At 36.6% G+C, this 26,446-nt stretch overlaps 1 protein-coding gene across 11 annotated transcripts in view; it reads right to left on the bottom strand.

Moving 5' to 3' along the window:
* ARFIP1 (ARF interacting protein 1) overlaps positions 1–26,446 on the bottom strand; it is a 131,415-nt gene that overhangs the window by 16,038 nt on the left and 88,931 nt on the right. For 10 of the 11 annotated variants that reach the window (XM_077846404.1, XM_077846403.1, XM_077846407.1 and 7 more), the window contains 2 exons: positions 21,623–21,780; positions 13,557–13,731 (listed from right to left, as the gene is read on the bottom strand). In XM_077846404.1, coding sequence (XP_077702530.1) covers positions 13,557–13,731; positions 21,623–21,780 — 333 coding nt within the window. Of the gene's footprint in view, positions 1–12,022; positions 12,246–13,556; positions 13,732–21,622; positions 21,781–26,446 lie in introns of all 11 variants that reach the window. The other variant, XR_013351063.1, reaches the window with a different exon arrangement.

The following is a 26,446-nucleotide window of genomic DNA, read 5'->3' as shown; positions in this document are numbered from 1 at the left end:
GCCCTGTTCACACTCATCTTTACATTGATAAAATAGTTTTCTGTCAAAGTATGGTTTTTGTATTGTACCTTGGAAAACTAACTTTTTTCTTTAAGATTAAGAATTCAATCTCTTATACAACTTAAAAAAAAATTCTGGTTCTGTGTACCTAAGAACTGATTATAAACTTTAATAGAAAAGCTTTATCAAAATTTGTTATGATAGAACCATTATTTTTCTTTTAAAAAAAATCCATACACAGTTATACTACACTTTTAAAAGAACAGAACATTTAATAAAACTTTACAGATAACTTAAACATACATTCCAGGGTTTCTTTCCTTTTTTAAAGATTTATTTATTTGAGTGAGGTGTGAGTGAGTGCACAGTGGAGGGGCGGGGAGAAGGTGTGGGTAGAGAATCTCAAGCAGCTTCCCTGCTAAGTGTGAAGCTGGAGGCAGAGCTGGATCCCACAACTCTAGATCATGGCCTGAGCCTAAATCAAAAGTCAGGAGCTCAACCAACTGAGCCATCCAGGTACCCCTATGTTCCTGGGTTTCTTCAAGAATTTTTTTTTCTGGGACAACTGGGTGGCTCAGCGGTGAGTGTGTGCCTTTAGCTCAGGTCGTGATCCTGGGATCGAGTCCTACATTGGGCTCCCTGTGGGGAGCCTGCTTCTCTCTCTCCCTATGTCTCTGCCTCTCTCTCTCTGTGTCTCTCATGAATAAATAAATAAAATCTTAAAAAAAAAAAAAAGATTTTTTTCCCCTGTTCTTTCCCACCAATGCTCACATTACTCATTCTGTTCAAGTCATGCCACCTGGCCTAGCAGGTACTTCCAAGAATCCACACTACACACTAATGTTCTTCTTCAAATTCTTTCTTTTTTCTCATGTTGAACTCAGCATTTTGTATATAACAGATTTTACTAAATATCATCCATTAGACTGTATACTGCTTATTAGCAAGAAGTCTGTCACAACCCTTACACAGTATTTCTTTAGGATTAGGCATTATAATAGCACAAAACAAGCCCAAAACAGTAAGTTTTTTAACTTACTGAATAATTTTTGAAAAGTGCATTTTTTGAAAATTTAAAGGAAGAAATAGATAGAAGAAAGCCAGAATGTTTTGAAGTATAAGAGGAATAAGGAATAAATCTAGGGGCGCCTGGGTGGCTCAGTTAAGTGGCAAACTCTTGATTTAGGCTCAGATCATGATCTCAGGGTGCTGCTTGAGTCTCTCCCTCTCCCCACACCCCACCCCCTGTTCACTCTCTTAAGAAAAAAAAAGTGTGATGTTTAAAGGAAAAAACCTAGTTATCAAATGATTTTTTTAATCTAACAAAGCAAATGAATCATGGAAGGAATATGGTCAAAACCAAAGTGTTGAGTCATTATTAAGAGGACTTAAAGTAAAGGTTAAAAAGAACAATGCAAAATCAAATTCTTAAATACTGCTAGTGTCTTCTGCAATTTTACTCAGAAACACCAATTAAAGGTTTATTTTTAAGTAAATCAAAGAGACTCTTAACTACTGAGAACTAAAAAAAAGTACAGAAATGCCACTGCCACCAAAACCAGTGCAGATTACTTCTGATCTGTTTGAATCTTAAATTGACCGAACAATCCACTCCCTTCTAACACACACAGAAGAAAAATGAAACACAAACTCTGTCCTCCAAATGAACTGATCATTTCTGACCAAAAGGGTCTGAAAACATAAATATCTTATAATTGCCAAAGAGAGAGAACCAAATTAAATAAAAACAGCAGTTCATGATTATAAAGCTATCCCTTCTGGAAGGCTTTTAAGTTTTGTGTACAGAATACTTTCTTCACAAAAACTGGATGCTGGAAAATCTCAGCACAACTGACAGAGAGACTACATGACAGAGAGACTAGGTGTGCTTTTTCTCTTGCATTCACCAGTTGATGATTACAAATTTCAGACTGATTCTGGATAGGTATGCTTTAGATGATGCTAATCAAAAGCAACCCACAACTCACAATTCTTTTTGGTTGCACGGTTTATATAAAGATAGTTAACTTCTGCCTCTTTTCTTTTTTTTTTTTTTTTTAAGATTTATTTATTTATTCATGATAGACACAGAGAGAGAGAGAGAGGCAGAGACACAGGCAGAGGGAGAAGCAGGCTCCATGCCCGGAGCCCGACGTGGGACCAGATCCTGGGACTCCAGGATCATGCCCTGGGCCAAAGGCAGGCGCCAAACCGCTGAGCCACCCAGGGATCCCTTCTGCCTCTTTTCTAAAGAAAGGAGGCAATGCAAACCACAATTTTTTTCTTCCTTTGTGTGGATCTAGCAAAATTTTTAAAGGGATCTGGAAGCCAAACCAGTAACAGCACATGGTACTGTACATGAAAATATTTTCTGATATAAATAAGAAGTACTATATACACCTTTTTTAATCTGTCATATAAGGTAAAGTAGGAACTCCTATCCTGGCAAGTTACCCGTTTTTCTATTCTCTCTAATACAAAATTGATCATTTGATTTTAAGCTAAAATTATAGGCTATATAAATATATATATATTAGACCATGTCTGAAAAATAGAAATCTAGTTGAGTCTCATTTTGGAAAAAGATAAGGTGTATATACTACTTAAAAAACAAACATTTTCTAGCTGTTCTTATTTTCCTTTCTTTTAAAAGTTAAATCTTATCATTTCAATAAGTAGGATCAAAACTGAAAGGATATAGAAAGTATATAATGAGAAATCTCACTTTCACTCCTGTCTCTTACCACTCAGCCCCTTATAGGTAACAGATTTTAATTAATTTAGTTAATTCTTCCAGGTTTTCTTATTAAGCACAAATCTTTATGCTAAAGACTGTACATTCCTATTTCCTTCCTTTCTCACACAAAAGCTATTGTACCATAGACTACTTTGCACCTAGCTCTTTTCAATTAACAGTATATCCTGAGGATCATTCTACCAAGAGCATCCCTATTCTTTTTTTAGCAGTTGCAAAGTAACCCATTCTATAAATGAACCACAGTTTATTCAACTAGTCCTGTAATGATGAGGTGTTGGGTTGTTCCTCATCTTTTGATAGTAAGTGGTGCTATACCGAATAACCTTCTATACATGCCACTTCTTCCTTGTATAGGCCCTACCTACCTGTCCAGCTTCATCTACTAGAGCTGTTCTGCCACCATCCCCATTATGCTCTGGCCTCACTGACCTTACTGACCTTCAGTTGGCTTTTGCATATTCTATTCCTTCCACTGAAAATCCGCTTCCTCTACATACCTTTAGTCAGCTCCTTTACATCTTTTTTTTTTTTTTTAGATTTTATTTATTTATTCATGAGAGGCACAGAGACAGAGAGGCAGAGACACAGGCAGAGGGAGAAGCAGGCTCCATGCAAGGAGCCTGATGTGGGACTCGATCCCGGGACTCCAGGATCAGGCCCTGAGCCGAAGGCAGACGCTCAACTCCTGAGCCACCCAGGCGTCCCTCCTTTACATCCTTCTGAAGCTTAGCCCCAATGTCACTTTCTCTAGCCTTCCACAATATGCTACACCAAGTCAAGTCCTCTTTGTATTCTCACATGACTCCTCTATTTCCCCTTTACAACACTTACATAGTTTGTATTTATGTAATTATTTGGTTAATGCCTATTTCTCTTACTTGACCATAAGCTCTATAATGGCAAAGACCCCTATATTTCTACTCTTTAAGCCTGGCACATAAATAGCAACCAATGATATTTGATGAATAAAGGAATGCCAATTATACATCTATCTGCTCTTAGTATTTTATATGTATTCTGTTTTACCTTGTAAGTATTTCTTGACACTTTCAGTTCACTCCACTTTCATTACCACCACGCTGAACAAGCTCTCATCATTTCTTGTCTAAACTACTATATTCACTCTTAGGTTCTAAGATCTATTGTGCCATATTTTAGACTTATCATTTGCCAAGAATTCTTTCAATGGGTCCCTACTGATACTAAAATAAATACTTCCCTCTCAGTGTTCTCTCTGTGCTCAGTCGCACTGATTCTAGTCTTATTTATTCTTTGAATATACCACACCCTCTTCTGTCACAGGGCTGTTACACATGCTGTTTCTTCTACTTGGAATACTCTTTGCTTCTCACTTTACTTAGTTAATGCTCAACATCACTTTCTCCTGGAAGTCTGCCAGGACCACTCCTAACGAACCAGGTACCTCTCCTTGAGAGCACTCGTCAGAGCTAAAATTTTACGTATATGTTTTGGTGTGGTTTGATCAATATTGTTATTTCTATTAGGCTACAAGCTCTTTGAAAAAATTTTTTTTAAAAAACATTTTATTTATTTATTCATTGAGACACAGAGAGAGAGAGAGATGCAGAGACACAGGCAGAGGGAGAAGCAGGCTCCATGCAGGGAGCCCGATGTGGGACTCAATCCCAAGTCCCCGGGATCACGCCCTGGACTGAAGATGGCGCCAAACCCACTGAGCCACCAGGGCTGCCCAGGCTATAAGCTCTTTGAGGGTAGAATTTGTTTTTGCTTTTGCTCACTGGGTATCACCAATATCCAGAACACTTCCTGGCACATGTATATATCTGATAAAAGTTTTAAATGAATGAAAAAAAGAACAATAACATGAAATTATATGATGAAATAAACTCAGGAATGACATCTGGAAGTAAAGGTGCATGAGTAAGAGAAAAATCTAAATGTAGGTAATCATATTTGGCATAGTGTTAAGGTTGCTTATTATACATACTTACACATTTCAGTCCATAAATGTTTATTTTTTATTTAGAACCAGTAGGGTTCTTTTTCCTGTGAAACTTAATTTCACTTGACCTAGGAGCAAATACCAAGAGAACTGTTGTATCTCCAGTTACAGAAATAAAGATGACAATAAGTCATTAGCATGAATATTTAAAAAGGATCAAGAGTAAGAAGTTATGGGTTTTTTCTTTGGCAATAGAGAAAAAGATTTCAGGAATGTGTGGGCTTGTACATATTAAGTAATAATTAACATGCTTCTTAAAATTTGGCAAGAAATGTCCATTTTTAAAATTCAGAGGTTTACTTCTTTTCCTCTCAAAGAGAAGTTTTAGCAAACAAAGAATATCTTTGCCTTCCAAGTTTTTGCAAACATTTATAGACTATTTTTACAAAAACATACTAGGTTTCAAGTATTTCCAATTACAGTGTGTATTTGCATAGACACTGAATCATCACAACTACATATATAGCTGGCTCATATTACATAAGTATGTTTACTTTGTTTTTGGTGTTTTATTCTCTGTGTATTCCCTCTTTCTCCTGCTTCTGATTTTAGTTCATGGATTTTTCTCTGAAAAGTTAAATTCATTATAAGATACATATGAAATAAGTTTATAACATATTAGAAAAAATAATGTACTAATTATATTAGAAGAGAAGTCCTAATATACAGGAAGATTATTATAGTATGATTAGATATGAAACATGGTGTTGAGTAAAAACAAAAATCTTTTCATCAACCTAAGAGTCAGAAGGACTATGGTTGTTTAAAAAGGTATTCAAATGAAGTATATTAATCAAATAGGTGTCCAGTATAGATTCCAACTATATTAATCAAATATGTGTTCAGGATACATCCCAAGTCTGCTCATCTTTTTGTTTCCACTGCCATCCTTAAGTCACTGAACTATAACAAAGGATAAAACTCTGCATTTAATGGTTATAGCCAATTAGGTGACATCACCTTAAAGTAAGAGTATATTTCATCTTTCTTAAAATAAGAATATAATAAAATTAATAAGATTCACACTTTTTATTTATATCCTAAGCTGCTTTGTTGAATCTTTTTTTTGTTGTTGTTGTTGAATCTTTTGATACATTCATGATTTCCCCCTCAATACATTGGTAGCCCTGAAAAGAGATTTACCACTCCCAAGTTAAATTATAGCTATCTTAAAGGAAATATTAATCTTAAATTACTTTTTTCATGTTTTATGTGATTCTAAGCCATATAAAAAGCTGTTTTTAAAAAGTAAACATCAATTCCTCACACTGATGTGCATATTTTTTCTCTTATATTTTGCTTCCTCTTTCCATGCAACAGTATACACTGCGGACAGCAGTAGCATTTCTGTGACAGTATGCTTTGCCCTCATGAAAGCAAAGAATGAAGTAACCAGGATTTGCCCTTCTATCCTGTTGTGGCTGACTCTATTTCCTTCCATCTCTTTCTCTTCCCTGCAGTGTACCTCTAATTCTGGGAAAAAATGCAAACACACATTTGCTAAAATAGCTACTATATATTTAACACCATTGCTAGGCATCATGAGGGCTGTAAAAGGAGGTACCTTTCTCACAAAGTCTACAAAACATTAGAAATGTCTATTTTCTTCTCCTCACTAAAGTAGTCTTTATTTTGTTTTGAACCATGAAAGGAACAATAAAAGGCAAATAAACTGCCTTAAGTCACAAAATAACTCATGTTACATTACTCAAAGATCTGGAAAAGGAGAAATAATGATGAAAAAAGAAACATTAGAAGAGCCTAATTAACTTTGTCCTTACTGCGATGCAACTCAATTGTTTGGTAAAACAAGAAAGAGAATATCAGAGATTAATAAGAGTTGTTTAGGTTAAAGGTAAACAATATATTTTAGGAGTGGGTGGATGGAAAGTACGGATTTTACATAACAGAAGAGTTCAATTTTCTCCATTAAGAGTAAAGGACAAGAGATACATGCACCTATCACTCAGCATAAATGCAAATACAAACATAGGAATGTGTGTATTTCACATACCTATTTCCTCTATTTTGCCAGAAAGAAGGAAGGCTAGACTAAGGAAATGTAACATTCAATATTCTAAAATATAGCTAAGACTCGACCTTTCAATCCATCTCAAAAAAGATTTTTCTTTTTAAGTTGTAAGAATGAAACAAAACATTCTCACCATGTTTGGCTACAAAAATTTATTACAACAGTCCCGTCACAGGAATGGTTCTTAGACCTTTACTCAGTGATTATTTGCCTTTACTTTATGTACCATTTTAGTTGTTTGATTATCTGACCTCTCATTTTAGAAGAGAAGTGTTGCTATGGAAAGACACTCCAAAAGCCATGAAATAAGAACCCAGAGAAAGTCTCCTTCCCCCTAAAACTGCAAAAACAGTTTTTAAAAAAAGGAGTAGCATTTAGGAAATTGTCAAATTACAAAACAGCACACTCAATAATGTTTCAAATAACTTATGTTTTAAAAAATTTAATATACATAATTTAAGAAATAGGGAAAGTATATTATATTTTGTTAAAATTGAAGTGCTAAGGAGATTATCTGACAACTACGTATAAGAGATATAAAGGTACGAATTCAGTTGTAGTTTAACAAAAGAAAAAAACAGGATTTGAGGCATTTCACACTGTCAAGAAAGCAAACAGGGATGACACAGTTTCTAGGCCTAAAAGCTTGCTTTTTCCTCCCTTTGTTAGAGCTATTAAACAATAAAAGTGTGGGACATCTGGGTGACTCAGTGGTTGAGCGTCTGCCTTTGGCTTAGGACATGATCCCGAGGTCCTGGGATCGAGTCCCATATCAGGCTCCCTGCATGGAACCTGCCTCTCCCTCTGCCTATGTCTCTGCCTCTCTCTTTCTCTGTGTCTGTCTCATGAATAAATTAATAATATCTTTAAAAAACATAAAAATAAAAGGGTAAGAGTAGCTCAACAATAAAAAAAAAGTTTTCTCATAAATTTTAGTCTTCACCCAAATTACAGCTATTGATTCCTTAAAATAACAGAGATTAATATTCTCTCTTTAAAGTGTTTATTTTTTTAAAGGTTTTATTTATTTATTCATGAGAGACACAGAGAAAGAGAGAGAGGCAGAGACATAGGCAGAGGGAGAAGCAGGCTCCATGCAGGGAGCCCGATGTGGGACTTGATCCCAGGATCGCGGGATCACGCCCTGAGCCGAAGGCAGATGCTCAACTGCTGAGCCACCTGGGTGTCCCTCTTTAAAGATTTTATTTTAGACACCTCTGATTACAGAGTTCAAATTAAAACTTAGGTTAATGACAACTGTGGAAAGCTGAAAACAAAGACTACCGGGATGCCTGGCGGCTCAGCGGTTGAGTGTCTGCTTTTGGCTCAGGGCGTGATCCTGGGGTCCTGGGATCGAGTTCCGCATAAGGCTCTCTGCATGGAGCCTGCTTCTCCCTCTGCCTATGTCTCTGCCTCTCTCTCTGTATCTCTCATGAATAAATAAATAAAATCTTAAAGGAAAAAAAAGAGAACAAAGACTACCTTTAGACCCTCTAAAAACATAAATCCTTGAGAATAAAGGCAAATTTTATTTATTTAAACATTTTATTTTATTTATTATTCATGAGAGACATACAGAGAGAGGCAGAGACATTGGCAGAGGGAGAAGCAGGCTCCCTGTGGGGAGCACATGTGGGACTCAATTCCATGATCCTGGGATCACAACCTGAGCCAAAGGCAGATGCTCAACCACTGAGCTACCTAGGTGCCTCTAAAGGCAAATTAAAAAAAAAATTTATAGTAAGAAAGGTCAAAAGAAGATGTGACAACAATTTTACTCTCAAAGGCAATGACTTCCAAGCTTTATCTCTGAAGCCTTGACCCTGTGCATCCAAACTCCAAACTCACATCATTAACTTCCTACCAAGTGTTCCATGTGAATATTTTGACATCGTCTCAAACTAAACACTGGGGTAAATGGAACAAATACCAATCCCTCAACCATTACAAACTTCGGGCCAAACTAGCTTCCTCTGTTGATTTCCAACCCCTGGCACGCAGTCTTGAAATCACTGGTTCTTTCCTTTCTGCTGCTACTGCAACAACCCTGGGTCAGGCTCTTCATCATTACATTCACCTATAAAAGATTCCTACTGCTCTGCGTGCTTCTCTTTTCTTTCTGCCTTTAATCTATAGTACCTGAAGAATATTTTTGAATCATACTTTCTCCCCGTTACTCCTAACTTTACAAATTCTTTAATGCCAACTAGATCAAGCAAGAGTCATCTGACAGACACTGAAACTTTATAGAGATAACCTGGCTGGTCCCTTATTGCTCAGCACGCATCCTTTTTGAGGCCACAATTCAATCTTTATGTGATCAAGGCTCAATACAATATGGCTTCCAATTATCTTTCTGATTCTTCCTTTAAAACATGTCAAGGTTATGTCCCATTACAATAGTCTACTTCTCTACTAAACATCAATATTCCTCTATTCTTACATGCGGGCCACTGCCCTTGCCAAGCAGGTTCTCCTCCCACTTCCTTCAGGCCTGTCTTCCTGATCTTTCATGGCTAGGCTTAAGACCTATCTCATCTATGGATCTTGAAAATTTCTCTTCTGGTCAATTCATTATTCTTACTTACTACTAAGAAAATATTGTTTACCTAGTACCAAATGATATAAACTTAATATTTCAAATTAATATGCTGAAATACAGTTCGTGACTCCTGCCACATCTTTTCTAATGTCAATTTCTTCTCATATCAGCAAAAAAAGACAAAGTAGGCAGGATACAGGTCAAGTTTAAAAGCCACCAGGGGAAGGTGTGAAGGTGATAACTTGTAGAAAACAAACCCATCTCATGCTTTTGTAACTTCCTAAGATCATGAACTTTATTTTCCTTCTCGTTCATCCCTTCACTTAGCAATGGGACTAGCATACAGTAAGAATCCTACAAATACTGGTGAACAGTACTTTACAGAGGACTTTTTCACTCCCTTAACACAAGGCATGATTTATCTTCATTTTCCAGAGAAAAATACAGAGGATTGGAGATTCAACCAAGATAATGAAGTTAGTTAGCAGTTGGCAGAAGTGGGTCTTGGAGCCCAGGTTTTTCACATTCTTAATCTGGAATTTTTTGTAAAGGACACAGTCCACCTTGCCTATTCATTAGCTTATGCTGCTCAATGGTAGAGCAGAGCACAGCGATAAATGAGGGAGAGCAAGGGCAGAGGAGAAAGTACACAATTTCTTTTCTACCTGCTGCCTCTGTACCTCCTTTCTATTTCTCACATTAGCACAATAGCTGTTTTTCAGATACAACACAGGGCTACTTAGGCAGTAATGACACTAGATGTAGACAGGCTCCAAATCATTTCTTCAGTCTATTTTCTTTCTTTCTTTCTTTCTTTGTTTTTTTTCAGTCTACTTTCTATAGCTCAAATATTGATTTGAGGTTCCCAGAATCTGGAACTTCACCTGGACACATGAAAGGGAAGAGCCTGGGTATGTCATGCAACTCTTCCTAATAAATGAGGAGCAACTTTATAGTGGGCAGATCAGGGAGATAGAGGTCCAAAAGATCAGAAAGGACAGGCAGATATGATCATGAGGTGATATAAAATGAATTCACTCATCTGTGAAATATGGATGATGAGAGTATCTGATGGATAAAGATGTAAGCCTCAAAAGGACAGAGATTTTGTTCTTTTTTGTTCACTGACATATTCCCAGTATATAAAGTATTCAGTAATATTTATTGAAAGAATTAAAGTATGAAGATTGTTGTAGGATTAAGTGAGAGAATATGTAAAATGCATAGTAACTGACAAATAAGAAATACCTTCTCTTATTCATGTTTATATCTGGGTATTTCCTAAGTTTCAAAAGTAGTTATAGCAGGACAAGTAGCAGTCACATGGCCATTGCTTATCCTTGTGTAAATTTCCTTTTTTTTTTTTTTTAAAAGATTTTATTTATTTATTCATGAGAGAGAGACACACACACACAGAGGCAGAGACACAGGCAGAGGGAGAAGAAGCTCCACGCACGGAGTCTGACGTGGGACTAGATCCTGGGACTCCAAGACCACGCCCCGGGCCGAAGGCAGATGCTAAACCACTAAGCCATCCAGGGATCCCCAATTTCCTATTTTTATTTAGTTTTGCAAGGACTATATAAGCATAGTGCTTTGGGATACTGATTCTTTCCAAATTATTTTCTCTTCTTTTTTTTCTTTTGGTGGGGAGGGGAAGAGGGAGATGGAGAGAGAGAATCTTTTCTTTTTTAAAGATTTTATTTGTTCATGAGAGAGAGAGAGAGAGAGAGAGAGAGAGTCAGAGACACAGGCAGAGGGAGATGCAGGCTCCATGCAGGGAGTCTGACGTGGGACTCGATCCCGGGTCTCCAGGATCATGCCCTAGGCTGAAGGCGGCGCTAAACCGCTGAGCCAACTGGGCAGCCTGGAGAGAGAGAATCTTTTTTTTTTTTTTTTTTTTTAAATTTTTATTTATTTATGATAGTCACAGAGAGAGAGAGAGAGAGAGAGAGGCAGAGACACAGGCAGAGGGGAGAAGCAGGCTCCATGCACCGGGAACCCGATGTGGGATTCGATCCCGGGTCTCCGGGATCGCGCCCTGGGCCAAAGGCAGGCGCCAAACCGCTGCGCCACCCAGGGATCCCGAGAGAGAGAATCTTAAACAGATTCAACACCCAGTGCGGAATGCAAACTGGTGCTCCACCTCACCACCCTGACATCATGACCTGAGCTGAAATTAAGAGCCAGATACTTAAACCAACTAAGCTACCTACGTGCCCCTCTCTCTCTCTCTCTCTTTTTTTTTTATAAAGACAACATATCATTTAAAATATAGAAAAATATGTAGAAAACAAAAATTACCCATAATATCACTATCCAGAGAATAGCACACAACACCATTAGATTCCCAAAGAACACCATTACCATTTTATAGACTTCCTAAAATCAATTTCTCTATTTGTAGAGGACCTGAATCCCCAAATTAGGTGAATTCCTTTCTTTCATTTCAAGTTAGCTTTAGATAGAGCCTCTCAAATCCTAGCTAGCATACCTCACTTAGCACTATCCTGAGAGTGATTATAGGGGAGTATATGAAAAATATTTTTATATTTAAAAATAAACATCTATATATAAGTATTGATATATTCCTATCTATTAAAATGCTAAGCCATGTAACTGATCTATCCCTCTCTACATATATACCTATAGAGAGATATATCTACATAGATATATATGAATGGACTAAAAGGAATGCCATCTTACGTGCTCAGCTAACGAATGCTGAAAGGCTGCACTGCGTTCTTGTTGGAATGATGCTGGGCAATCTGTCTGATAACTCTGCTGAAGTTTCCTTTACTGCCATTGTAATGGTTTCTGGTGAATACTTTTCACCCACTGTAGCTAAAAAAAGTGAGTGATAGTGCAGGACTTGGTAGATCCCAAGGAATGTGTTATTCTGCAGCTTTTATGGTAGCCAGAAGAGTTTCTAAAAAAATGTTAAGGAAAACAAGAAGATATCAACAGACAATAGCAAGTGAAGAATAATTTTAAGAGGGTACTTAAAGAAAGTAGATTTGAAGACTTATTGTGACTTGAAAAGCACAAGAAGACTACAATACGCAGTAGAAAGACCCCATCTCCACAAGGCTGATCCATTCCACCTACTCTATGCTGTGCCCACTATTGGCTTTCCTGTTTCAAGGACTGCAATCTCTCTTACAAAACTGAGTATGCATGTCATGTTAAAAATATTTAACATAAGGGCACCTGGGTAGCTCAGTTGGTTGGGCATCTTGATTTCAGCTTGGGTCAAGATCTCAGAGTCATGAGATTGAGCCCTGGTTTGGGCTCCCTGCTCAGTGGGGAATCTGCTTGAGATTCTCTCTTTCTCCCTCTCCCTCCCCACTTGGGTACCTCAAGCATGCACACTCTCTCTCAAATAAATAAATCTTTTTTTTTTTTTTTTCAAATAAATAAATCTTAAAAAAAGAAAAGGTAAAGACAAGAAACTGTCCTTTACCAAAACTCAGGAGCCTGTTATCATATGGATTCATCTCCAAGTGAAGCTGTATCTGCTGTAGGAGATCCACCTCAGCTCTCAATTTTCTGTTCTAGTTCTTGGATGGACTCATGTTATACAAAAATAATGTGGAAAATTGATTTCTTGGCTTATTTCTTCTAGATTATACTAACTGCAGCTCTAGGCTGCACCTTTTAGTCATTCCTCATTTATTAGTTATTAAGAAGAAAGTTCTTCTCTTCCTGAAATCTGTGGCCTTTCATTAATAAAAAGGTCTCAAGATATTCAAAACAGAATCTATCATTATGTAACTTTTTATTTTATTTTATTATTTATTTACTTATTTTTTTATATAATTAGATTTAATTTTTTTGAAGTAATCTCTACATCCTGTATGGGTTTGAACTTAGGACCCTGAGATCAAGAGTCCAATGCTTCACTGACTGAACCATCCAGGTGCCCCAATTATGTAATTTTTTAAAGCAATTGATATCAACTCCAATCTGAAGATCAATAGTTGGACATCCAATATTTTTTGCCAACTGTTACATGTGAAATACTGCGACAGTAGGGTTGATGATGACTTTTATGACAGAAAGATAAATATATTTTTTGTTCTTCTAAAAACGTAACCACTGATTCTAGCTGGAATTCCATTAAGCAATGGTAATGAAAGAGAGTTAATAGAAACAAAAAACTTTCTATTTAGCTCTCTTTGGGGTGACATTATTTTAAAGTCCATAAAAATTTATTTCAGAAGGTAAAGACTAAATTTACCTTATTTTCTTCTAGAAATTTCAACTTGATAGAAACATCATTACGCATTTTATCATATTTTTCCTTATGTGCTTGAAACAGATGCTGTGACTGCTCAATCTTTGGCAGAGTGTTTGCATCACGTGGTCCAAGATTCAGTTCTTCCAAATCAGTGCGATATGCGTCATATTCAATCCTGGAAAGAACAGAGTTAAGTGATGCACATTACAAAAACAGAATGAAGTAAGTTCAGGAGGTGAGTTGGAAATATATGACAGTCTTATATTATACATTGATAGACAATTCTCATACATATATTATACCTTACACTTTTAAAATCATGCATTTTTTAATACAAAGAGCTATTAATATAAGCGTGTGGGGGGGAAGCTGCCTATTAATCTTCTTAACTATTCCTCCCAAAGTACAGTATTCTGACAAGTAGAATTTCTAAAATTTAAAAAACCAGTTTAAAAAGACAGATGTCAAAACCTAATGCTAACAAGATCAAGTGATCTATTTTTCATGGAAAAATGGTAATGCTGATAAGGTAAAGCATAGAAAGATCACAGACTTCAGGATGACACACTTTAACTAGTAAAAGGAAGTTATACTGAGGGTCATCAGTCCTTAAAGTATAGTCTATAGTCTAGCCAGCAAGGTACAAGAGAAATATAATGCAAGTCACATATGTGACTTAAAATTTTCTAGTAGTGCCATTAAAATAATAAAAATTAATTTCACCCTTTAAACAATATATTTTATTTCACCCAATATACCTACAATATTATCACTGCAACATGTAATCAATGTAAAAAGATTGTTAATGAACTATTTTACTTTTTTGGAGGTAGTAATGAGTCTTTGAAATCCACTGTATATATTACACACCTATCTCATTTCAATTTAGACTACCTACCTTTCAAGGGCTCGACGGACACATATGGCTAGTGGCTACCATATGAAACAGAGCAACTCTGGATGGATTTCCATAACATTAGTATTTAGAAAATGACAATGGCATCTATTACAGAGCACTTACCACCTTGTGATCCTTTAGGTGCCTTCCCATTAATATTTTCTTACTACTAACTGAAATAGTTAACCCACCACCACCACTCCATGATCACACTGTATCTCATAATGCCTCTGTCACGGCACCTATGTAAGTACAGTACTTGGGGACTTGCTTATCAGTGATTTATCCAGCAGTCTCTATTATTCAGTACTCAGCTAAGAAGAACAATGTGAGGGATCCCTGGCTGGCTCAGCGGTTTAGCGCCTGCCTTCAGCCCAGGGCGTGATCCAAGAGTCCCGGGATCTAGTCCCATGTCAGGCTCCCTACATGGAGCCTGCTTCTCCCTCTGGCTTTGTCTCTGCCTCTCTCTCTCTCTCTCTGTCTCTCATGAATAAACAAAATCTTAAAAAAAGAAAAGAAAAGAACAATGTGACCTCTGATTTAGTAAAAATCAGCATCACAAAGCTTATGCTCTAGAACTAAAGCTCTTTATTCAATATCTAGAGTACAATCTACTCCTCTTATTCTGGCAATTAAGAATATTTTAAAGATTTATTTATTTATTTTAGAGAGAGTGCACACATGTGGAGGGTTGGGGAGAGGCAGAGGGAGAGAAAGGCAAGCAGACTCCTGGTTGAGTGCAGAGCCTAATGCAGGCAGGGCTCAATCTCACAACCTAAGGATCATGACCTGAGCCGAAACCAAGAGTCAGATACTCAACTGACTGAGCTGCCCACGTGCCCTTTAAGAATATTTTAAACAACATCAACTATATTCCAATGTGCCTTGAGGATTTATTTTTATCTTGTACTGAATTTAACAAACTTGACATTTTACGGTCAAAAAGAATCATTCATTCACCGATACATTGATTCATTCAACAAATATTAAGTGAGCCCCTTCTATGTTCCAGGCACTATACTAAAAACCAGAGCTATAATGATAAGGTTTATCTCAAAGAAACTTGCAGTCTAGAGGGAGAGAAGCTCTTGAACAACTAAAACAAAATGAGATAATGGTAACTGCCATGAGGGAGGGAGAATAAGGTACAGAGGAAATCAAAAGAATTGCCTAATTAGGTATCTCCGAACAGAATTAAAACACTAGAATTAAAATTTAAAGGATGGTAAAAGCTTCTGAGGTGGACTGTGGAGGGAAATAAAGCAATCCAGGAAGAGAAAAGCATAAATAAAAGCACAGATTCGTAAGATACCATGATACATTTGGGAAGTAATTCAGTATGTTAGAACCTCAGGTTGAAAATGATAATGGAAGGAATTAAAGTCAGACTAGGGATCCCTGAGTGGCGCAGCGGTTTGGCGCCTGCCTTTGGCCCAGGGCGCGATCCTGGAGACCCGGGATCGAATCCCACATCGGGCTCCCGGTGCATGGAGCCTACTTCTCCTTCTGCCTGTGTCTCTGCCTCTCTCTCTCTCTCTGTGACTATCATAAATAAATAAAAATTAAAAAAAATTAAAAATAAAAAAAATAAAGTCAGACTAGCAGGCAAAACTGACATTAAGTAGCATATTAAAGGGCCACATTAAAGGGATCAGATTTAATCTGGTAGGTCAAGGGGTGGGAAGCCATTTAAGAATTCTGATATATGAGGGCATCTGGGTAGTTCAGTGGTTGAGTATCTGCCTTTGGTTTAGTTTGTGATCCTGGGGTCAAGTCGCACATTAGGCTCCCCTCAGGGAGCCTATTTCACCCTCTGCCTATGTCTCTGCCTCTCTCTTTGTCTCTCAAGAATGAATAAATAAAATCTTAAAAAAAAAAAAAAAAAAGGAACTCTGATCTAGAAGGTAACATGTTCTACTTATTCAGCATAGAAAGACTGCCCTAGTGGTAAGAAATGGAAGATGGACTGGAGTGGATTAAGAAACAAACAAGGAAACCAATTAGAAGACCATGGGCAAAGGAAAATTAGTCACTGGATCAGGACAATGGCAGTGGGGCTAAGAAGGGGAGGCAGATATAAAGATTTAGGAGGCAAGACTGACTTAGTAATGATAACAAGTTAAATTCCATGGGTCCTTCAGCCAGATTCAATGACCACTCTGGCCTTTGCTGGCTCTAATGTCTTAATCTAGTTATTTTATTTCTTTTTGTTTTCAGTTTTTCATCTATAAGTGAGAATAATAATTTCCACAAAAAATATAGAGTACCTAGGATATACCTGGTAATAACTAGTATCTTTAGAGTGCTTATTATAATGGTCAAATTAGAAGAGGTCTAGCCAGAAGTAGATAAATTAAAAACAATAAAAAATGAAGGAAAAAAAGTAGAACAAAAATAGTGATATATGATGACTTAATGTGAGGACAAATATCCTTCATTAACCTCGGAGCACACTTCTAAACAGTAAGATTAATATAAATATAATCAAAGTTGTGATACTGACCTTATATCCCTTAATTTTTACATCCAGAGTTTGTTATGGTATCAAAGTAAAACTTTCCATAAGAGCTTCTCTAACAGTGCTCATTACCACCAGGAAGAGAAGTACACTAAATTTTCAAAATGCAACTCTTCAAGGTTGCCAGTCTCAATTGTATCCCTATCAATAAAGTTAGTGATGGTTGGTTACTATATGACTGATTTTACATAAAACTTGTAGAGAACAGGTGTCCACATCTGAAAAGTCTTGACCATAATTGATTCCCTTGTTGGTGCTGCTGTGGAGAAGTGCTGAATGGGCTATTGCAAGATTTTCTTTTCTTTTTTTTTTTTTTTTATTGCAAGATTTTCTATACACGGAGCACCAGAGGGCTAGGAAATACTTGTACACAATGCATAATAGGGAGCATTAAAAGGCCACCCAGATTTTTGCCTAAATTGCCACTTTTTGTGCTGATCAAATAGTTAATCCATGCCCTATAAGCCAGTAAATTCTGGTTCTGACAGAGAAGAAAATTCAGCTACTGAGAAACTTAATCTGGGGTTATTTTTAAATGTTAGACCTGTGGGGCACATTTTACTATTACAACTAGTGAATTCCTCAGTTACTTCAATAAAATCACACTGTAATTTCAATAAAACAAGAATTAATTATGGGGTAAGGTCATTGTTGTTAGTTTTTTTTAAAAAGATTTTATTTATTTATTTATTTATTTATTTATTTATTTATTTATTTATGAGAGACACAGAAAGAGAGGCAGAGACACAGGCAGAGGGAGAAGCAGACTCTCTGCAGGGAGCCTGATGTGGGACTCGATTCTCAGACTGGGATCAAGCCCTGAGCTGAAGGCAAACGCTCAACCACTGAGCCACACCCAGGCGTCCCTGTTGTTAGTTTTAAATTACACACAGAAGTCGTTAAAGGTTTCCTGATAACCAGCTATCAAATACATATAACCTGATTTATAATCCTGTTCAGAAGTTTCAAATAAACCCATATATTAGATTGAGATTTTTAAAATAGATTTTATTTATTTGAGAGATAAGAGAGGGAGTGTGTATACAAGCAGCAGAAACGGCAGAGAAAGGAGAGAACCTCAAGCAGACTCCTGGCTGAGCACAGAGCCCGATGCAGGGCTTGATCTCATGACCCAGAGATCATGACCTGAGCCCAAATCAAGGACACTCAACCGATGAGTCACCCAAGCACCCCTAGATTGAGATCTTTTTATCACACTCTACTTTAAGTCAGACAACTCAATATAAGATGTGAAAATTATTATTATTATTATTATTGAAAATTATTATTAAAGATTTTACTTTTAAGTAATCTCTACATCCAACATGGGAGTCCAACTCACAACCCTGAGATCCCAAGTCACACATTCCATCAACTGAGCCAGGCTGGCACATCATAATTTTTATTATTATTATTATTATTATTATTTTTAATTTTTATTTATTTATTTATGATAGTCACAGAGAGAGAGAGAGAGGCAGAGACATAGGCAGAGGGAGAAGCAGGCTCCATGCATCGGCAGCCCGACGTGGGATTCGATCCCGGGTCTCCAGGATCACGCCCTGGGCCGGCGCCAAACCACTGCGCCAGGGATCCCTATTATTTTTTTAAAAGATTTTATTTATTTATTTTATTTATTTATTCATGACAGAGAGAGAGAGAGAGAGAGAGAGAGGCAGAGACACAGGCAGAGGGAGAAGCAGGGATCCCTATTATTTTTTTAAAAAATTTTATTATTTATTTATTTATTTATTTATTTATTTATTTATTTATTTATTTATTTTATTTATTCATGACAGAGAGAGAGAGAGAGGCAGAGACACAGGCAGAGGGAGAAGCAGGCTCCATGCAGGGAGCCCAATGTGGGACTCGATTCTGGGACTCCAGGATCATGCTCTGGGCCTAAGGCAGGAAGGAAAAAACTAAACTGCTAAGCCACCCAGGGATCCCCACATCATAATTTAAAAAATTTTTAAAATAGATATGAAATTTGAGATAAATCTAGTTCAAATTTGAGACTGAATGATTAAAAGTAAAAGGAAGAAAGCAAACAGGCTCTCATTTTGGCTTTGAAATTGGCTCCAAGTGAGCAAGCAAACCTTTTAACCTCTAGAGGCTTATTTTTCTCTTCTACAAATTAAAAAATAACTTGTGTACTGTTCAGTGACTCATCTAATGATCTAATGAATTTTTCTTTCTTTACTATGGGTTAATATTTGAAAAAAAAAAACTAAAAAAAATTTTAAATTAAGCTATATGCCCAACATGGAGCTTTGAACTCACAATCCCAAGATTAAGAGTCAGTCACATGCTCTACTGACTGAGCCAGCCAGTCAGTCACCCCATAATATGGGTTAATTTTTTTGGGGGGGGGCTAATGTTTTTAAAAGCATCTTAAAATAATGGCCAAAGTGAAAGATATTATATCCTTTAAACAAAACATATTTTAAAATATACTAAACAAAAATACACTTTAGGTACTAAAAATATTTTCAGGATAAGTGGACAGTTACAAAGTACAGAAACAAATCAGATTCAAGTAGTTCTTGACTAGAAGGTAGAAGAGGGTAGTTTTAGAACCAAAGAATTTTCATCTTCAAAACCCACAAATATTAATCTGAAAGGCTAGAAAATAAGAATTCTTAAAAGAATTAAAGAGATAAAAGGAAAAGGGTATTCATTATGAACAAAGCAAGACATCACAAGTAAGGAACAGATTTGGAAAAGAACCAAATAAATATAAAAAATATACAGAATATTCTTTTGAAAAATACAATGTCCACAAAAAGATTTAAATAGAGACTGGAGAATCAGTTACTACCAGTGTTACTAAAGGGACTCCTACTGAAGGGTAGGAGAAATTCCTGAGAAATTCCTTCAGTGTTATTGAGGGATATCTTTTTTTTTTTTTTTTAATTTTATTTATTTATTAATGAGGGACACACACAGAGAGAGGTAGAGACAGGCCGAGGGAGAAGCAGGCTCCATGCAGGGAGCCTGATGCGGGACTCAATCCTGAGTCTCTAGGATCACGCCCTGGGCTGAAGGCGGCACTAAATCACTGAGCCACCCGGGCTGCCCTATTGAGGGATGTCCTATTGATGGATTCCTTCCGTTTATTTTTTCCATCTTGGATTTTTTTTTTTTTTTTAGATTTTATTTATTTTAAAGAGAGACAGAGAGCGTGTGAACAAGTGAGAGGAAGGACAGAGGGAAAAGGAGCAGCAGATTCCCCACTGAGCAGGGAGCCTGATGCAGGGCTTAATCCCAGGACCCTGAGATCAGGACCTGAGCAGAAGGCAGACACTTGGCCAACTGAGCCACCCAGGCATCCCACCACTTTCTGATTTTAATACTGTGTTAGCAAATAATTAAAACAATAGGGAAAAGCAAAAAACCAAGTCCATGATCTAAATAGGACACAGACCACATCTCTACCCTTCTCCTACCAAACAGCCACAGCTATTTATCTTGACCTTCATTTCCAAGTCATTAAAAACCACATGTTAATACTAAACCTAAAATTACAAACACAGAATAACATAGAAGCATCTCTTGTGAAAAGATTAAAAGTTAATTTTCCAAGGGTTTTGGGCTTTCAGTTATGTGAAGCATAAGGAAATATATATAAGAATAAGCACTCAAAAACTAGATGAGTTTAGAGTTTTCATAGCCATTTCTCATATTATTAAACTAGGGTAAGGGGCCAAAACATAAATTTATACTTCTAAAAGTTATAGTTTGCATTTAACCTCAACTATGCTACAAAAAAAATGGGATAGGAAGTAAGGATTTCAAATGTTCAGAGGAAAAAAATTCAAAGTAAATCAGAATAAAATGAAGGGGAGAAAAATAGTGCCTGGAATCAAAAGTTGAAAAATGCTACTGCTGATCTGGTAAAATGTACTTAGCTTACCTAACAGGATGGTTATGAGATAGGGAATTAATAATGAGTGTATCTGTGCATGTTTATAAAATGTTTGAAAACACTGCATTATAAACAGCTATGAAAATACATAAGAGTTTGAAGCTAATTATAACCTAGGTAAGTGGAAGGCTAGGAAGTTGGTATCCACAACATAAAATCATGGAAGCAGAAATGAGCTTCTTTAATGAAGAGAAAGTGAAACTGTAAATCTGGCTATTGCACTGCTTCTACTGGGAAGCAGCAGTAATAAGAATGAAAAGAGAGGCTTAAGGCCAGATTATAGAGGGCACCTAGGATCTACCTAGTAGAACACAAGGCCCTATCCTCTTCTAAGGAAGCTGGAACTAGGAGATCCTCCATCTCTCTATTCTCTAACAGGCAGGTTGGGCACATAACCAAGGCTCAATGAGATATTCTCTAGACAATGAATCAAAATATTGAGGGGCCTTTTGGAAATGACTTATGGTGGCCATGGCAACATCAAGTACCAGAGGTACCCAGCATCAGGGTCCTAATCAGATTCTTCTGAGGCAGGAATTCTGAGGAATTTTGATTCCTGCTTGTTTCTAGAATCTGCTCTTCTGCCTTTCTCTTAGTTCTATCTACTGCATTCTTTTCCTGCCTGTATTAGCCAAAGCTGATTTCTAACATATATAACCTAAAACCTCACCTGAATTGTATACCATATGTAAGGAGACCATATAATGAAAATTTACACCTACCTGGCACTTTCATATTGTTTCACAGTCATTAATGTATCTTCAATTGTTTTATTCACCAAAGTGTTCACACTGGCAATAAAAAAATTAATGGCTCCAAGAAGAGTCTCCCCATTTTTAGCCAGTAGCTTCTGGGTATCTGCATTATAGCCAAATTCTTCCTACAACAAGAAAATCACCTTAACATATCCACTTATTAGTGAATGTGACAAAGAAGTCTTAAACATATCATTAATGGGAAAATATTTGATTTAGAGAATATTTGATTTAAAACATTTAGCTATAGAAGTTTTCTTCTTTTAATGTTTAAATAAACAAATCTAAATCACAGCTAGCTATATAATTACCAGAAAAGTTTTGTAAACCAAAATTGTCATCAGCTCAGATGTATAGCTAGAATCAAATAATTTTAAAAAGTTAAACTACTTTGTACTAGAAAGAATATTTTCATTTCCATGTTTTGTTTCTATTATACTGTAAGCACAGCTGTTAAGAAGAAAAATATAGCAGATTATTAATCAGAGAAACCATAACTTTCACAACCAAATTAGGTTAACAATTGACTAAAACTTTCAGACATAGACACATTGCAATTTCTGTGTTTTGACATAATCTCTTCGGTGTATAAATATTAACAATGCACATTTCTTGTAAACTCAGGGACTAGTTGACTCCCCAGCTCAGGTCTACGTAGGTGCACAGCTGGGGAAGGATCACTCAACACCAGTTCGAGTTCATTCTCTCTGAATAAACTGAGTTTTGGCTTAGAAAACATTACATATGACTCCTTCAGATATGGCAAGTACTAACTAAATTTTCAGTAGTTGAAAGACTGGAAAACTTTAACAGATTATCAGGACACATCTGGACAAATAAAAAAAATCTGATCATAGCTTATTGTAAGATTTATTCTTCAACTTGAGAATTCTGAAGTTTGTTATGAAACACTTTTTAATTTAAGCTGTAAAAAAGCAATATGAAATTAAATAAAATCTTAGAAAATGCAAGTTTAATGCTAGTGCTATAGATATAATTAAATTTCTAGGTCATAAAATAGCCAATAATTAATAAATAGCAGGAGAATAAAATTATCTTGTGCTAAAACCATTTTCCATTTAAGAGAGATCCAAGTAACTTTTTTTTTTTTAAAAAAAGATTTATGTATTTGAGAGAGAGAGAAGGAGCATGCATATGCGTGCATACAAGTCAGGGGATGGGCAGAGAGAGAAGGAGAGAGAGAATCTCAAGCAGACTGCCCCCTGAGTGCGGAACCTGACCTGGAGATCCATCCTAGGACCCTGGGAGATCATGACCTGTGCCAAAATCAAGAGTTGGATGCTCAACTGACTGAGCACCAACCAGCTGCCCCAACCCTGTTCATTTCTAAAAATTCTCAATACCCAGAATTTCACAGAATTAACATTAAGAATGCCACAAATCCTAATTTAGCCACAGAGAGAGACCTATACAACCTAGAAGGCTACTCTTTTACTAAAAACAAACAAAATACCCTGGAGCAGAGTAAGATGAAATAGCAGCAGACTGAAAAGTTGTATAGCAGAATTTGGATACTATATTTATAATGAAGAAACAGGCCTATATTCAAAGCAGACAGGAAGAGTGAACTGCCATTGTTCTGTTTCATAAATGTAAATCCCACCTGTAATTCCGTGAAGAAAATATAAAACTTTAAAAAAAGAAAAAAAAAAGAAGAAAATATAAAACTTAAGATTTTAACATACAATTTGAAAAGTTAACTGGCTAGAATAAAAAAGCTTGTTTTTAATAGTAAGGTATGAGACACAGTATAGTAGCAAAAGATATAAAATTGGGGCACTAGAAAGAAAGGAATATACATATGTATATGCATTATAAGAAACACAAAAATAATTAAATATGCTTTTTAGCATTGAAAATAAGTAAAATATGATTCATAAACTTCATTTAGTTAATAAGTTGTTTTAGTATTTTCGGTTGGACAGGGACATTTTATACATTATTATAAATTGCCTTAACAATTACAAATAAACTAAACATAAAGTAATTTTGTGAACAGGGCTGTGGTTTTAATCTGCCACTGAACAGGGAAAGCCAATATAATTCCTTAATCTCAATATCTGCTTACTTTATTTTTTTTTAATTTTTTAAATTTATTTATGATAGTCACAGAGAGAGAGAGAGAGAGAGAGAGAGAGAGAGAGAGGCAGAGACACAGGCAGAGGGAGAAACAGGCTCCATGCACCGGGAGCCCGACATGGGATTCGATCCCGGGTCTCTGGGATCGCGCCCTGGGCCAAAGGCAGGGGCCAAACCACTGCGCCACCCAGGGATCCCCTCTGCTTGCTTTATACAGAGAGAGAAAACGAAGTTTCAAAATATTTGAAAATTTTTTCTCTTTAGCAGCTTCTACATCATTTACAACGTTTATCAGATATAAATGACATCTGTCTCCCCTTAAACTTCTACATCAGGACTAAATAACGGAAACATCTGGATCTAAAACATCCAATTTTAGTGCTATAAATTATTACCTAATTAATAACAAGTGGGTTAATTTAAAAAACACATGGCAATTAAGGAATACAGATAACACTACTGACAGGTACTAGTTGATAATTGATAATAATATGGATTATGTGAACTTTTCTTTTTCTTTTTTTTTTTTTAAAGATTTTATTTATTCATGAGAGACACAGAGAGAGGGAGAGGCAGAGACACAGGCAGAGGGAGAAGCAGGCTCCATGCAGGAAGCCCCATGTGGGACTCAACCCTCGGTCTCCAGGATCACGCCCTGGGCTGAAGGCGGCGCTAAACCACTGAGCCACCGGGGCAGCCCCATGTGAACTTTTCAAATCTTGAAGTATATGCTACCTTCTAAATTGAGAAAAAAAATTTTTTTTAATGAGTTGAAGTGCCATGGCATAACAGAACTGGGGGTCAGAGGCATGTGATAAAATGGTAAAAATCTAGTTTGGAAGTTCATATGTTGATTCTGCTACTGACTGGATTTATCTATTTTGTTAAATTTTTTGTGTGTCAATTTCTCAGTAATAATATGAAGATAATTCTCTTACAAGTTTGATAGGAAGTGTGATGAGATAACCTGCATAAAGTTTCTGATAGATGACAGGCATTTAAAAAGTTTCAGGAGATTTGCTTTTTCTTCTGCTGGATACTGCTTGTTTCTCTAGAAGATGAAAGAACTGAACTAATCTTGGAATGCCTGGGTGGCTCAGTGGTTGAGCATCTGCCATCAGCTCAGGGCATGATCCTGGGATCCTGGGATCGAGTCCCACATCGGGCTGCCTGCATGGAGCCTGCTTCTCCCTTTGCCTGTGTCTCTGCCTCTCTTTGTGTTTCTCTCATGAATAAATAAAATCTTTAAAAAAAAAAAAAAAAAAGAACTGAACTAATCTTTAAATTCTTCAACTTCCAAATGCTCCAATCTCAAAACAGCTATCATAACCATCATACTTTATCCAGTGTCACTATGTGCCATACGTGTGCTAATTACTGTCAAGGAGTCTCAGTTAATATGTCATAAGGTAGGAGGAAGTGGACACCAGCTCTTCATCACTGCGCTATAAATTTTTTTCTCAAAAAGAATCAACAGGCAAAGAGAGTTACTTTGCTGGCTTTCGTGATTGATCCTGATGACCAAGGGAAAGGAAACTGGACTGCTAAGGAAGAGTATGCCTGGAATACAGGCAACCTCTTAGGGCATCTCTTAGTACTACTATCTTGCTCTGTGATTAATGTCAATAGAAAACAACACCACCACATTTCAGTCAGGACTACTAATGGCCTGGACCCTTCAGGAAGGAAGGTTTGGGTCACCCCACCAGGCAAAGAACTGACTGGATGAGGTGTGAACCGAGAGCCAATGTAATACGGAATGACTTCGGTGGAAGCTAACACTTCGTGACTATCTGCAGAAATGAAGACTCTACTTATTGTATTTCTTCCTTATTTTGTTATGTTCATGTATGTATAAAGCAGATAACTTCATTTTCTTCCCTCTCATATGCCCTTAGCATATAACATAAGATGTATTATTAATTTTACATCATAGTATTTAACTAACAGGATATCAAGGAAAAAAGTGAACATCACTCAAGGACTCTGCTAACTTTTCCCCTCTTGTGGGGAAAAGGTTAGTCTATCTTTGATAGTATGCAGGATAGTCATATCATATTAGGTGAAAGTAAGGCTCTCTTACTGCCTTTACTTGGAGATTAAGTATGGTTTAAGGATACATGTATAATTGTTGCTAGCCTGATGAAGGGTAGACTGTGATGGTTAATTTTATGTGTCAACTTAAATTAGCCAGTTGTTTGCCAGTTGTTTGGTCAAACACTAGTCTAGATGTCACTATGAAGGTACAGATTTTGTAGATGTGATTAACATTTGCAATGAGAAACATTATAAATAACACTTTTTAAAAAAGATTTTATTTATTTATTCATGAGAGACACACACACAGAGAGGCAGAGACATAGGCAGAGAGAGAAGCAGGCTCCATGCAGGGAGCCTGATGTGGGACTTGATCCCAGGACTCCAGGACACACCCTGCGCAGAAGGCAGGCACTAAACCACTGAGCCATCCAGGGATCCCCTATAAATAACATTTAAAGTTGACCTTAAAGAGATTATCTTCCAGAATGTGGGTGGACTTCAATCAATTAGTTGAAGACCTTTAGAACAAAAAGACAGGTTTCCCAGAGAATAATTCTGCCTTAAGACTAGAAATCTGGCCTTGGTTTCTTTTTCTTTTCTTTTTTTTTTTTTTTTTTTTTAAATTTTATTTATTTATGATAGTTACAGAGA

The sequence above is a fragment of the Canis aureus genome, chromosome 13 (assembly GCF_053574225.1).
Source record: "Canis aureus isolate CA01 chromosome 13, VMU_Caureus_v.1.0, whole genome shotgun sequence".
Lineage (NCBI taxonomy): Eukaryota > Metazoa > Chordata > Mammalia > Carnivora > Canidae > Canis > Canis aureus.
This window is presented reverse-complemented; position numbering and strand designations above follow the sequence as displayed.